The sequence below is a fragment of the Taudactylus pleione genome, unplaced genomic scaffold (assembly GCF_031769625.1).
Source record: "Taudactylus pleione unplaced genomic scaffold, aTauple2 ptg000602l, whole genome shotgun sequence".
Lineage (NCBI taxonomy): Eukaryota > Metazoa > Chordata > Amphibia > Anura > Myobatrachidae > Taudactylus > Taudactylus pleione.
The window spans coordinates 5007471-5021989 of record NW_028285004.1 but is presented as its reverse complement, the minus strand read 5'-3'; the positions used below and the strand labels follow the sequence as shown (position 1 = coordinate 5021989).

The 14519-nt window shown below is 45.4% G+C and overlaps 1 protein-coding gene across 3 annotated transcripts in view; it reads left to right on the top strand.

Annotated features, from left to right (window-relative positions):
* CUNH1orf21 (chromosome unknown C1orf21 homolog) overlaps positions 1–12906 on the top strand; it is a 180791-nt gene extending 167885 nt beyond the window's left edge. For all 3 annotated transcript variants that reach the window (XM_088453918.1, XM_088453919.1, XM_088453920.1), the window contains exons 4-6: positions 2010–2086; positions 2408–2468; positions 12296–12906. In XM_088453918.1, the coding sequence (XP_088310044.1) occupies positions 2010–2086; positions 2408–2468; positions 12296–12334 (177 nt within the window). In that variant the 3' untranslated portion in view covers positions 12335–12906. The remainder of the gene's footprint in view (positions 1–2009; positions 2087–2407; positions 2469–12295) is intronic.
* Positions 12907–14519: the final 1613 nt, after the last annotated feature.

The window sequence follows — 14519 nt, the reverse complement described above, 5'->3', positions numbered from 1 at the left end:
TACAGTGATATGCCCAATCACAGTGATATGCCCAATCACAAAAATTCCACCTTAACTCCATTATTTTTTTCTTTACAGGAATGGAGAACAGACATATTCTTACAAAGCACATAAATATAGAAAAATATTTTGCTTATAGTCGTACACTGGCACTAATAAAATAAAATAAAAATAAATATCACTTCCCTCAGATGTTGGTTGCCCTCCTTTTCTTCCAACAACAATTAAGGGGGAAATGTTGGCATATGTGAAAACAGAAAAAAAACCAACAAAACACAAACGATCCTCGTGTATTACTGAGAGATTTTTTTATGATTTTATAATTGTCAGGAGAGTTTAATCTATTCTCATATATTCAGACCTCTGATTTTTTGTGGGGGATGCCCCCCACTCAAAACAAGGTGAAGGCAGTCCAGTGTCTGGGATAAAGGAAAACCCTGCCTGGGAAAAAGGAGACCATTTGGAAACGGGGCCCCGTTTTTGTCCTATTCAACATCTTGGGATCTCCCTTATATCTGGGTAGGAGTTTATCCTATATACTTTTATTTTATTATCTTTTGGAAGATTTGGTGTATCAGAAAAAAAAATATATGTAAACTTTTCTCCTGACTTCGACATCCATAATTGATGGGGAGACCAAGTCTGGGGATCCCAACATTAAAAGGAGGAAACAAGGAGACCGTTTGGGCAGGGCCGCAACTAGTGGGGAGGCTAAGGGGGCACGTGCCCCGGGCGCTGGACTTGAGGGGGTGGCGAGGAAAGGCTGCCAAGGTGGGACAGCCCCAGGTAACTGCACGTGTGGGTTTGGGTCGCATGCAGGGACCTGCAGTTCACGACCGGCGCCACATTAGTGGCGCTGACCGATCCCCGGCATGTGGCATCTACGTCCCGTCCTGGCCGCCTGAGCTCACCCACCACGCAGCCCTGGCAGGTAAAATGTGGGAGCTGGTTTACTGGGAGATCCCATTTTAATGTGAAAGTCCGATTTTAATAGTATTTCATCTGTCAGTTCTGAGGTGGCTGCTGTCACTGGGGGGCATTATTGTGGCATAATGTGTAAGGGGCCTTACTGTGACATAATGTGTAGTAAGGGGTATTACTGTGACATAATGTGTACCCTTAAGGGGCATTACTGTGGCATAATGTGTTGTACAGGGTATTACTTTGACATAATGTGTTGTACTGGGCATCACTGTGGCATAATGTGTTGTAAAGGGCATTACTGTGGCATAAAGTGCTTTGTGTGCTCTATGTTGTTTTTTTATTATTATTAGGGCGGGGGGTTCCAAATTACTGTCTTGCCCCGGGTGACAGAAATCCTATTATACCAACCGATGTGCCTATTATACTCCTAAATTTGTGAGTATAAAACTGTGAGGACATTCCCCGAAATTAACCTACGTTTGGTGGAGGTGATACCATATTAATGGAAACAAGGATGTTTATAGATGTGCTTTTATATTAAATTACAAAGTGTGAGTGTTTTGAGTGGGGGGCATCCACCCAAAAATCAGAGGTCTGAACATATGCCTGTGTTTCCCCCTTAATTGGTGTTGGAAGAAAAGGAGGGCAAGCATCATCTGAGGAAAGTGAAGTTTATTTTTATTTTATTTTATTAGCGCCAGTGTACGACTATAAGCAAAATATTTTTCTTTATTTATGTGATTTCTGTGGGAAACGGGTGTTATCCCATTTGTTTTTAGTTGAACATAGGCAGTTGAGACTGCGCACTAGAAGATCACCAATTTTTTTCACTAATATATTCTTACAAAGCGATTGTTGATCTTTACAGGAAATTGCCATTGTAGTATAAATGATTTTTACTACACGGTATATTTGAGCTTGGGCAGAGAAACTTTCCTTCCTGTATTTTGCCGTGGCTTGGTAATACAGCTGTGTGCATTAAATTAGTGTATACCTGTCTTACAGCATAAGTTTATGCTGTTTTATACAGTACTTATATGTTATGAGATATCTGAATATAGATTCTAAGATTGTTTGTATTCCAGGAGAAAAGTTCCACCCATAACATACGACCTAGGAACAACAATGAAGCTCCAGGACCAGGGCATCAGCATCGAATAAAGTAAGTCCCAAGCTGTTTAAAATCTTTTTTTGGGAATGGGTCTTTTCTCTTTCTGTTCACCCTTATGGAATCTGAGAGGCACATTCCCTGACTGTATTTAAACTCCCTGTTAGGCCAACCTACGTCTTTCCTCCCATTTAATTACAAGTGCAGAGTGGGGATTACTGGTGCCAGTCATTCACTCTATAGACCACAGAAAAAGAAAAAAAAAGTCCTGCATCTGTGTCCAGGGTATTACAAGTGTGTTGGCTTTTATTTTACAGACTTTTTTATGAACTATTTGGAGAAAAACAATGAGCTGTTTTTATGTTTTAATTATAGCATACACATCTCAGAAAGTCAACAAGAGTTTTTCAGAATGTTGGATGAAAAAATCGAAAAGGTAAAAATGTAATTTTAGAGTTAAACTGAACACTTTCAACACAAATCTGCAGGTGAACATTTGGGAGAGATTGTTGGCAAAAATATGTTTATGAGATGTGTACTCTGCCTTGTCTAGGGAGCCCAGGGCAGGCAGATCTCAATACACTAACTGCCTTACAAATACTTATACCCCTTTTACACTGACTGAAATATCCCGGGTTGATGCACGTGAACGCGCATAATCCTAGGAATTTCGTCGGTGTGAACGGATCAACCCGGGTCCAGTGACCCGGGGATCTGACCCTGCTCCATTGCAGGGTTGAACGCGGGTTATTCCCGTGTCACCCTGCAATGTAAACGGCGCGGCCCGGCTCACGATGACCCGGGTTGCGCCGCATGCCGCCTGATTGGCCGGCTTCAGTGGCGCTTGGAGATGACATCATCTCCAAGCGGCCACTGCAAGCAGCGCCTGGCCGAGCAGCACGAAGCAGCGCACCCCACCCGCTCTCCCTGCCTCCGGACCGCTGCAGGATAAGGTAAGTAAGTTGCGGAGGGGGGAGGGAGGGGAAAAGCGCTGCTCACCGTCGCCGGGCAGCCGGGTCAGTTCTGAGTCGGCACCGCAGTGTAAAAGGGGTTTGCCCCGGGTCTGATCTGGGTTGGAAACGTGTTCCAAATCCCGGGTCAGACCCGGGGGTTTTGGTGTAAAAGGGGTATTACATGAAACAGAAGTTAATGAAGGAAAGAGGCATGGGAGAAGACTTGTTACATGGTGATTGGGGAAAGTGTGTGTATGGCTACTTTAAGGCAGAAGCATAAGCATTGGATGCGCAGCAAAGTTCATTAGGGTGTGCACTCAGGGAAATCTAGAGATATATACTTTGTGATGAGGGGCATATCTAGCATCACCCAGAGGCGCCTCTAGTACTATCATCTTGTCATCAGTACCCTCTCTCATCATCATGTCCCCCAAATCTCTATCTTGTCTCAAATAAACTCCCTCCATATGGGTGTAACTACCACAGGTGCTAGGGGTGCAGCTGCTATGGGGCCCAGAGCTGACGGGTGCCCATCTTTCTTGTCAAAGTTACATCTGTTCAATACATTTGGTACATAGGGGCCCTTAGAAACTTTTGCTATGGGGCCTTCAAATACCTAGTTACCCCCCCTGTCTGTCCATATTATCATATCCCTATCAACTCAATCACCTCATTTACCTATGACCATATTATGCCTCACAGTGATGCCACAATTCCTATCATGCCAAATAGAACTGGAGGGCCAATGTTATATGGTACATGCACAGCTCACTGCATTGAGTTGACTCACTCACTGCCACTGATGTCTGACATTAGAACACACCCATGAACCTTTGAACCTATGGGCCTGTAATTAGAAGCCACCAATATTAAAGCAACATTGGCAACTGGCATTTCTCTGCAGCTAGTAGGGACGTGCTACAGTTGGAATGAGGAGAGACACTGGAAGGTGAAGCCATGCAAAATTAGACATTTTAGTAATGTGCAGACAGCATACTTACCTACCCTCCCGAAATGGTTAGGAGCCTCCTGAAAATCGGGTGTCACTCCCGACCCCCCCCACCCCCGGTAGAGGGGGCAAGTCTGCCGGCCGGCGCAGCCCGCCCGCAACCCATGTCTGCGTCCGCTACCCCCGCTGTCGTCACCTCTTACCTGGTCATTGTGGCTGGGTCGGGGGAGCTGATGACGTGATTTGCTCTGAATAGCGTCATCGTGTCCTCGCCCGATTGTCGGCAAGTATGGCAGACAGTCGGCTGCTACCAACCAGGACTGTTCTTCACCATTTACATTAACACATCTTCCTGTTCTGGAGGAGTTTTACTTTTTGCATGTGCTTTCTAGAAGTTATCTGACAGCTTGGAGTATCTGTGTCATTTTTGGTTTTTGGCATAATGCTTGTTGCTGGACACAGAGACAGGAAGTGTCCCCCATGTCAGCAGTTTAATTTCTTGGGTCCAGCAACAAAAATATTATGCTATTCCAGTAGATCTTGTAAACAGCCCTCAGCCCTGCCCTTGATGTTATGGCAGTCCTCTGTACTGACCTAATTACTGCCTTTTACAAATCGAACAGTATATTTGGGAGAAGCTGATTATGTGAGAGGCAGGTAACTGTGGGGGTCATTCAGACCCGCTCGCGAGCAAAGGACGCTCGCAAGCTGGTCGATGTTGTCCCACTGCGCATGCGCACGACGGAGGGAGCTCCGTCGTGCGCATGCGCGAGACCCGGATAGCGACGGGCTCTCCGTCGCTCCGGGTCTCGCACCAAAGGGGGCGTGCTGTCGATGTTGATTGACAGCACGCCCCCTTTGGTGGGCGTGCTGGGGGTGTGGCTGCCAGACGGAGGCGTTCCCATGGGGACGCCTACCGTCTGAAGCCGGCCCCCTGACATCAGTAATGATGTCAGTGGGAGTGATTTTGGCTCTGATAGAGCCAAAATCACTCCTGGGCTTGCGGCAGCGAGACCCTACCGTAGGGTCTCGTCGCAAGCCTGATGGTCGCGATGGTCAAAGACCATCGCAACCATCTTTTTGGCCGCTCGCATATGCTGTGGGTGGTCACCCACAGCTATGCGAGCGGCCGGGAGGCCGCTCCATTTTCAGGTAGGAGGGCACTGATTCAGAGCGAGCGCTCTGGTCAGAGCGTTCAGCTCTGAATCAGGCCCAGTGTTGAGCTAAGACATTTCGACCATCTTTGTGAAAACTTGTGAACAGGAAACGGTGCAGTAACCCAATCATAGTTTAGCGGGATTTAAAAAAATAATATACAGGGAGTTGATGTTATGGTATATGGCACATTTTCCTTTGCAAGAGGTTACAAAATGGTCCAACATTGTGAGAACCAGAACCAACCCAATTGGCATACCTACCAAGCATTTTAAAATAAAATTAGATTTCCTAATCCACACCCCAGATGCAATCTGCTATACTCCTATTCGAGTTGGCCATGCTACTTTCAGTCAATGACAATCATTGTCCTGCCAAATATGTCACTGTTGGCAGTAGGTACTCATTGTCCTACTGCAGTGGTTCTCAAACTTGGTCCTCAGGACCCCACACAGTACACGTTTTCCAGGTCACCTAGCAGGTGTACAGGTGTAGTCATTACTCACTGACACATTTTGAAAGATCCACAGGTGGAGTTAATTATTTCACTTGTGAATCTATGAGGAGCAGGAGCGGAACTACCGTCAGAGCACTGCACTGGGGCCCACCGCAATATAGGGGTCCACACTGCTTGTATGGCAGGTGCAGTGCAGCTGCTTGCCGGGCAGTCATCAAGGCTGTGACTGACCCGGCCGGCAGCTACACGCAGGCGACCAGAGCACAGTGCAGTCAGGCTCAGCACTGCAGTGCACTACTGGGTAATAAATCCCAGAAGTCTCTGCAGTGGGGTCAGAAGAGCATGTGCTGAGCTCTGATTGGAAGAGCCCATCACATGCTCCTCTGACCCAGCAGCAGCCTCATGGGTGTGACTCATTGTGAGGCTGTGACTGCTGCTCTGCCGGCTGCCTGTGGATGCTGCTGGTGAGTACACTGTGTGGACACTATAGGTGGCATAATGTGGAGTGTACTACAGTGTAGCATAATGTTTGGGGCACTACAGTGTGACATAATGTGGGGGGTACTACAATGTGGTATAATGTGTCGGGCACCCACGGCATCTCCCTATTACCCACTGCCTTTCCCCTCTCCCTGTCACACACTGCTTTTCCCTGTCACCTCTGCCTATCACTCTATCCCTGTCACCCTCTCTGTCACGCACTGCTTCTCCCTGTCACCTCCCACCCTCTCCCCTGTCACCCACTGCCTGTTACCTCTCCCTGTCACCCACTGCTTCTCCCTGTAACCCACGGCCTGTCACCTCTCTCTATCACCCTCTCCCTGTCACCCACTGCCTGTTATCTCTCCCTGTCACCCACTGCTTCTCCCTATCACCCTCTCCTTGTCACCTTCTTGCCTCTCTTTGTCTACCTCTCTGTCACCCACTGCACTTTGAACTTGGAGAAGGGCGGAGGAGGGAGGCCCAAAGCAAATTTTTGCACCTGGGCCCACCACTCATAAGTTCCGCCACTGGTGAGGAGACCTGGAAAACATGCACTGTTTGGAGTCCTGAGGACCGAGTTTGAGAACCTGTGTCCTACTGAATACTTTGACAACAATGGATATTTGCCAAAGCACTCTAACATACACAGGGCCAGTGCCCTGCTAGGGATTTCACATAATAAAGTATTATAGTAGAGCAAGCTCACAAATAATAGTGGTTTGCCCCAAACATGGATACTTTTCAGTTTTTTCTTATTTCCTCCTACTATGATGCAAATGGCTACAATGGTCATTTTTAATGTATGCATAAATAATTTTTTCTGATTGATAGTACCAGTTCAAAGTAGGCTTTGGGAAGGTATTCGAAACAACACATAATTGTCAGTGTTTCATTGTTTTTCTTATAAAACAAACTATTTTACAATTCCTTCTCTGTTAAATACTGTTTCTTCTTCAGGGTCCATAGGGATCCACAGGGATACCATGAGGATATCATGGTTGGAGAGATCCAGGCACCAAACAGTTAAAGCTTCAGCTCCCAGGATGCCTCGGGCCCTCCTCCATACATACCCCACCCCTAGTCATAGGCATTCAGTTGTTTTTGGTGCGGCAGGATTAGGACGTACCTTTGTAATAGGGCACTGCTCAGGCAGTTCTAAGCTTTTATTTCTATGTTTTTGGGTTAGCAGTACTAAGCGTCTGTATTAAGATGCGTATATTGCGACTCCATCTACCTCTGCCGGGCTCCAACACCAGTAACAGGGCTGGTGATTCCGGTGGGTCTCGACTGAGCTTGATAGCAGTGATGCTGAGACCTGGACTGCAACCAGGTCAGGTAAGGCGATTCCTCATTTACTGGGAATCGCGCACGGCAGTTCTTGTTTCCAGCGTCGGAGACGCACCAGAAGCCGCTGCAGTCAGGGCCCAGGAGCATCCGCGTCCTCACTAGACCACCGGGGCCTTATTGTCTGATGCCAGGGATCAGCAGCAGACGCAATTCTGCTGCCATGAGGCCAGCGTACCCGACTGGTTGATGCAGCTTAGGGGAGGTAGGCGCTCCCCAAGCAGCTCCTTACCCGACCCAGATGCAGTGCCTACAAAGGGTTCTGCCCATCCGGGTTGCTCCGGCTACCCTATACGTCTACAAGACGCTGTCAGTGTGCTGCTGTAGCTGTTGGTCTCAGGAGGGTTTAGGTCAGTCTCCCTGTATACCTCTCTCTTGGTTAAGGTATATAGTGCTCTATATATCCTACCATTCATTGTGTTTGTGTAGTTGATTTAGAGTCGATTGTAATTATATTACATATGCATTGTATGTGACTGTTTGCTAGCTGCTGTATTGATACTGTCTGTTATTTCTGTCAAATATAGTTATCACTGTTTTTCTCTCCATCCCCTTGGGGTGGAGGTTTTTCTTTGAGTACTTCATATTCATTAAGATTTTGTGAAGGCTGTCACACAACATTGCGTTTATTGCCTTTATTTTAAACCTGTCAAAGGATAAAGGAGCCTCCTGTGCTGGTTTCATGTAAATCATGTATGACTTTTTTGTCTCCTCAGGACGTAAAGGATGGTTTGACGCCTAAGCACAAGTTATCTTTTTATCAGTTTGCTCAACATATGGATACAGACGTATCGTCAGAGGAATCAGATGATGTGCATGGTTCCTCTCCAGGGTCTAGCTCGGGGGAGGAGGACCATCCATCCACAGTGGATGTTCCTTCTTTGGTGAGGGCGGTTAAATCAATCCTAGACATTCAGGATGATGAACCAGCTCATAGTAAGAAGGCTCCAGTGTTTAATCACCACCAAAAGGTGGCCAAAACGGTGTTTCCTGTATCTGAACAGCTCACTGAGCTTTTGGAAGAGGCATGGGGTAACCCGGACAAACGGTTTTATATGAATAAAAGAATAACATTGTTGTATCCTTTCCCAGCTTCTGTATGTACTAAATGGGAGGTACCTCCTGCTGTGGATGCTCATGTGATGCATTTAATCAGAAAAGCTACATTGCCTATTCTGTCAGAATCTTCTCTGAAGGATTTCACAGATAGGAAAATCGAAGAATATCTTAAGGCAATATTTTCATCATCTGGAGCTGTTACTCGTCCATCTATGGCTGGAGCCTGGGTAACCAAAGCTGTCGAAGAATGGATTGGTAACATTTGGTAGAAAGTTTTCTAATGCCCCTGAGAACAGATGATGTATATCTCCCATATATGGTAAGCGGCTTCCTATCTGGGAGGAGCTGCAGTAGATGCTGGAATTTTATCTTCTAAGGCATCAGCAGCTTCACTAGTGGCACGCAGGGCCCTTTGGTTAAGATCCTGGAAAGTTGATATAGGATCAAAGAAGGCTCTGGAAGTCTTACCTTTCTATGGGAAAGTACTTTTTGGAGCAGAGTTAGATAAAATAATAGCTACTCTGGCGGCTTCGAAGTCAGCAGGTTTGCCATCTACGGCTACAATAAAGACTAGGCAGGTTTCTTTTCGGTCCTTCCGTCCTCAGGGATAAGCAAGGGAACAGTCTTCATCTAAACAGTCTAGTTTTCACAGGTCTACAAGGTGACAAACTAAGAGGTCTGGAGCGGCTAGACGTCCAACTTCTAATCCGGACGACAAACCTTCGACCTGATGGGGCAGGCCTCCTCCTGACTGCTTCAGTTTGCGAATTACTGGCATCAGACAACAACAGATGCCTGGGTCCAAGAAGTGGTCTCTCAAGGGTATGCCCTCACTTTTCGGAGGCATCATCCCCAGAATTTTTTTTGCACAGGTCCTCCATCAGATGCTGTCAAGGCTTTGGCCTTTCAGGAAGCCATTCACTCCCTGCTGCAAGCGGGGGTAATTATCCCAATTCCTGTGTCACAACAGGGAAGGGGTTATTATTCCAATCTATTCTTGATTCAGAAACCAAATGGGTCTCATAGCCCTATTCTGAATCTAAAAACCCTCAACAGTTTTATCTATGTACCCAAGTTTTGTATGGAAACTCTCCGGTGAATTATTTTGGCAATGGAGCATGGGGATTATTTGGTTTCCCTGGACATTCAGGATGCATATCTGCATGTTTCTATTATGCCATCCCACCAACAATTCTTACAGTTTGCTGTCCTTCATCAACATTACCAATTTCAGGCACTACCCTTTGGACTATCTACTATCACCAAAATAATGTCGGTCATGATGGCCTGTCTCAGGCGTCAAGGAGTCAGAATACTACCATATCCGGACAATCTTTTGATATTGGCACAGACTCCGATGGTTTTGCAAACCATCTTCAACTGACCATAGCCTGCCTACAAAAGCACGGCTGGATCATAAATTGGAAGAAATCCATTCTGTTAGCGATGCAAGTCCTGGGATCAATGGTTTCCACCTTCAACATGGTGGGTTATGCCCAGTTCCATTCCAGGCCACTAGAAAAATTGATCTTCTCCAGGTGGAAAGGATAGTATCATCTAATAAGGTCCCAAAGGATCCTTCTCACTCCAGAGATTCTCCCTCCTGTGGTGGCTAACAAAGGACGCCCATTATGGAATCCAAATTGGGTGCTTCTCACCATGGACGCCAGTCTTCGTGGATGGGGAGGCAGAGATCAATCATCACACCTTTTAGGGAAGTTGGACAAATCAAGAAATTCATCTGCCCGTAAACATTCTGGAACTGCGAGCAGTATACAAAGCACTTGTCATGGCACAGGACCTGCTGCAGGCAGACCGGTTCAGATCCAGTCCGACAACGCGACTACTGTGGCCTACCTCAATCATCAGGGAGGCACAAGAAGTTATGCAGCTATGAAGGAAGTGACACGGATTCTGATTTGGGCAGAACGTCATCTTCTGGCCATCTCGGCAATATTCATACCGGGAGTACTCAATTGGGAAGCAGACTTCCTAAGACGCCAGGACATAGATGCTGGAGAGTGGTCTCTACAAGGTCCCCAGGTACGAGTCTAGGTCCAAAGACCCCTTAGCAGTCTTTGTGGATGCATTTGCAGTAAGATGGGACTTCAAGCTGGCGTATCTCTTTCCTCCGATTTTCCTTCTCCCAAGAGTTCTCAAGAAATTCAATCAGGAAGATGGACGTGACTGGTTCACTGACATACAGAATCTATCCATAGACAGTCCGTATCCTCTTCCTCTATGGCAGGATCTGCTAATGCAGAATCCCTGCCAGCATCCGGACTTAACTCGCCTGGCTTTGACGGTGTGGCTCTTGAATCTTCTATCTTAAGAGCAAAAGCTTTTTCCAGTTCTGTAATTCAGACGATGCTTAGGACACGAAAGCCTGCCTCTGCCCGCATCTATTACACAGTTTGGCATTCTTTTGCTCAGTGGTGTGCCCACAGAAAGTATGATTCTAAGGTGTTCAGGATTTCCAGGTTACTGGCTTTTCTCCAGGTGGGTTTAGACTGTGGTCTCCGCCTGGCCACTTTGAAAGTGCAGGTTTTTGCACTGCCAGTATGGTTCCAGAGGAAGATTGCCACATTACCAGATATGAGAATTAGTTTTTTTCAGGGACTTCTGCGAGTTCATCCTCCTTTTGTTCCTCCAGGAGCACCGTGGGATTTGTCGTTGGTTCTTAAGAGGTTACAAGCTTCCCCATTTTAACCCCTGGAAATGGTTGACAGCGAAGACACTTTTTCTTCTCGCAATCTCTTCTGCATGCAGAGTATCTGAATTGGCAGTGCTTTCTTGTCGCTTCCCATTTTTGACTTTTCACCAGGATAAAGCTGTTCTTCGTACAAGGGAGGGTTACCTTCCTAAGGTAGTGTCCCGTTTTAATGTGAATTATGAAATTGTAGTTCCAGCTTTTCAGGCTCCAGATCTTTCTGTAGGTGAAGCCTCCCTGGATGTAGTTTGTGCTCTCCGTATTTAGGTGGAGCGTACAAACTCTATTAGAAAATTAAATTCTCTTTTTGTATTATATGGTTTTCACAAATGAGGATGGCCAGCTAACAAGCAGACTCTGGCGAGATGGCTACGCATGACTATCTCTCAGGTGTACACACTGGCTGATCTCCGTGTCCCAAGCATGGTGACAGCACATCCTGTAGGGCCATCGTGGGCATTTAGTCATGGTGCCTCTGCTGAACAATTGTGCAAGGCAGCAACATGGTCTTCTGTCCATGCTTTTCTTGGGTTCTATGCCTTTGATACTTTTGCCTTTCAGGATGCTTCCTTTTCCCAGGATGCTTCCTTTGAGTGACAAGTTCTCCTTTCTGCTCAGGAGCGTCCCCCACCCTAGGGAAACTGCTTTAGGACACCCCCATGGTATTCCTGTGGATCCCTATGGACCCTGAAGAAGAAAATTAGAGTTATGGTAGACTTACCTAGATAACTCCTTTTCTTCGAGGTCCATAGGGTCCACAGGACACCCACCCTGATGCACCTGACTGCATGGGTAATTTTTTATTTCGGTCACAGATTCCCTCATCTTGTGTAAGAGTGTTTCTGGTGTACGATTGCTCTTCCTTCTCCTGCCTTGAGGCTTGTTAACAAAACTGAATGCCTGTGGCTAGGGGAGGGGTATATATGGAGGAGGACTTGAGGCATCCTGGGAGCTGAAGCTTTAACTGTTTGGTGCCTGGATCTCTCCAACCACAATATCCCCATGGTATCCCTGTGGACCCTATGGACCTCGAAGAAAAGGAGTTATCTAGGTAAGTCTACCATAACTCTGTTTGCCATATTTCATCATGCATTGCATCTTTTTATATAAATTGTATATTGAACAGTTAGCTACTGTTTTATTTGTTTTTAAGGGTCGTGATTACTGCTCAGAAGAGGATGACATTACATGACTTTCAGTTACTGTGAAAAGTGTGTAAATATCTTTTATGATGTACTACCCACTGGATATTTTCTATCGGACAACATATGGCAAAAAGATCTAAAGAAGAAAATAAAGATGTAAAAATTAGATATTTTAAAGTGAACTGTTGACCCAGAATCCATTTGCCGAAGACCACAATGCTATATAATTGCAAATGCTTATCATTCTTTTTATACATGGTGGATTGTCATCTGAAAAGAAAGTTGGCATATTGTAGCAGAAGATGTCAATGCTTCCAGATTGTTACTTACATACATTTAGTCTATTGAAGGCCTTGCACTGCAACATTGTTGTGCTTGGGGATCTAGAGGTTAAAGTGGCAGAGCTGAATGTTATTTTTAGCCTGATGAAAGTTTTGTGGATATCTGCCTATCCTGTTCCTGCATCCTATTTTTTCTTGTTTTAAACAGAGATGTTATTATACCTTGGTGACAGTTGACATTTTAATGTCCACAGTCATTTAAATCTTCTCCTCAATATATATAAATATAGATACATTTTTTATTATTATTTTACTAAAATAAACATTGGTTTTATGTCTTTGTGCTTTATTTTTTTTCTTGTACAGAAACAACAAATGTCCCTGCATTTTGCACATTTAAAATATTTATCTGCACGCAATTGCTGATTGTTTTCGTAAAAACCTATATCATGATGGAATTGAGAGCAGCATGTTATCCAACATGACTTGGCACACAGTGCAATAGGCTGGCATAGTGCAGGGCTAAGAGAGGCTTCTGATCACATGACCCTTTTCTTGTGGATGCTCGCAGGGATGGACTTAACCAGGTAGTGACACCCTTAAATAAAATAGCACATACATTAAAAGTCCCTTACAGAAAAGCCATAAAACTTCCATGGCAAGATACCAAACCACCATGCAGTTTAATGGTAGACCTAATCAGAATACCGACAGCAGCATCCCAGCAGTCACAATCCCGACGCCTGCAGGTAACTACCCCTACTTTCCCGCAGCCTAACCCTGACCCCCCCCCCTCTCCCCACAGCCTCACCCTTATACTTACCCACCGAGATTGCAGGGGCTGGGATGCTGGTGTTGGTATTCTCAACCCTGTCTGAATTCTGTGTGTTGGGATCTCAGCTAAATCCCTTAAGGGAAGGTCTATGCTTTCCTTTTGTGTTAAGTGATTTTAGTAGGCAAAATGCCCATTTGGTTAATTGATGCTGAAATATTATTTGGCCACAAACCTCTTGATGATGGAGACAGTTGATTTAAAATCTGTCATTCTAGAACTATCTCTAATAAACCATCACAGCAGTCAGTTTGGTAGTGCTTGATCTCCCCGTAATACATGATGTTTCTGCATACAATTTCATGCATACCAACATTTTAAAATACATCAATTCTACTATTTATCAGCCATGCCCTTCTCCAGTAACCTTTACCCTTTTAACCAGGGCTAGATTAAGGGCCACATGTGCGCAGTGGAGGAGGTGTGGCCAGTACAATGTGGGCAACTACACCCGCTACACTATCAGCCCCATTGTCTCTCTAAATACATAAAAGTAGAAAAATGGCAGAATTTTGTGAGGAAAAAAAAATATACCATACTACAGAACATACTGGGCCTATTTTTAAGTGGAGGCCTGGAGCTGTGGTTCCACCTGCTCCATTGTTAATCTGGCCCTGCTTTTGACCATGAAGATGCTGGTTTGTCATACATAAAAGGGGCATTCTGGGAGGTAGTGATGGGCTATGCACAATAATACAGGCAAACCATGCACGGATGGCGTAGTGATTAGCATGATTTCCTCACAGCACTGAGGTCTTGGGTTCAATTCCCACCAAGGCCCTATCTGTGTGGAGTTAGTATGTTCTCCCCATGTGTGTGTGTGTGGGTTTCTTCCCACAATCCCAAAAACATACCGGAAGGTTATTTGGCTTCTGACCAAAAACTAACCCTAGTGTGTGTACATGTGGTAGGGAATATAGATTGTAAGCACCACTGGAGTTATAGAAATGTGTGCTATATAAATAACTGGTAATAAATAAAATGAATCACTGCTTTCTCATACAAACCTGAGCTGGAACCCATTGGAAATATTTATCCTGGTAAAAGTTACATACCTAGATTTTCTTTATTTGAAAAACATGTTCACATTATTAAATCTCAGTGCTTATATTTGTTTAT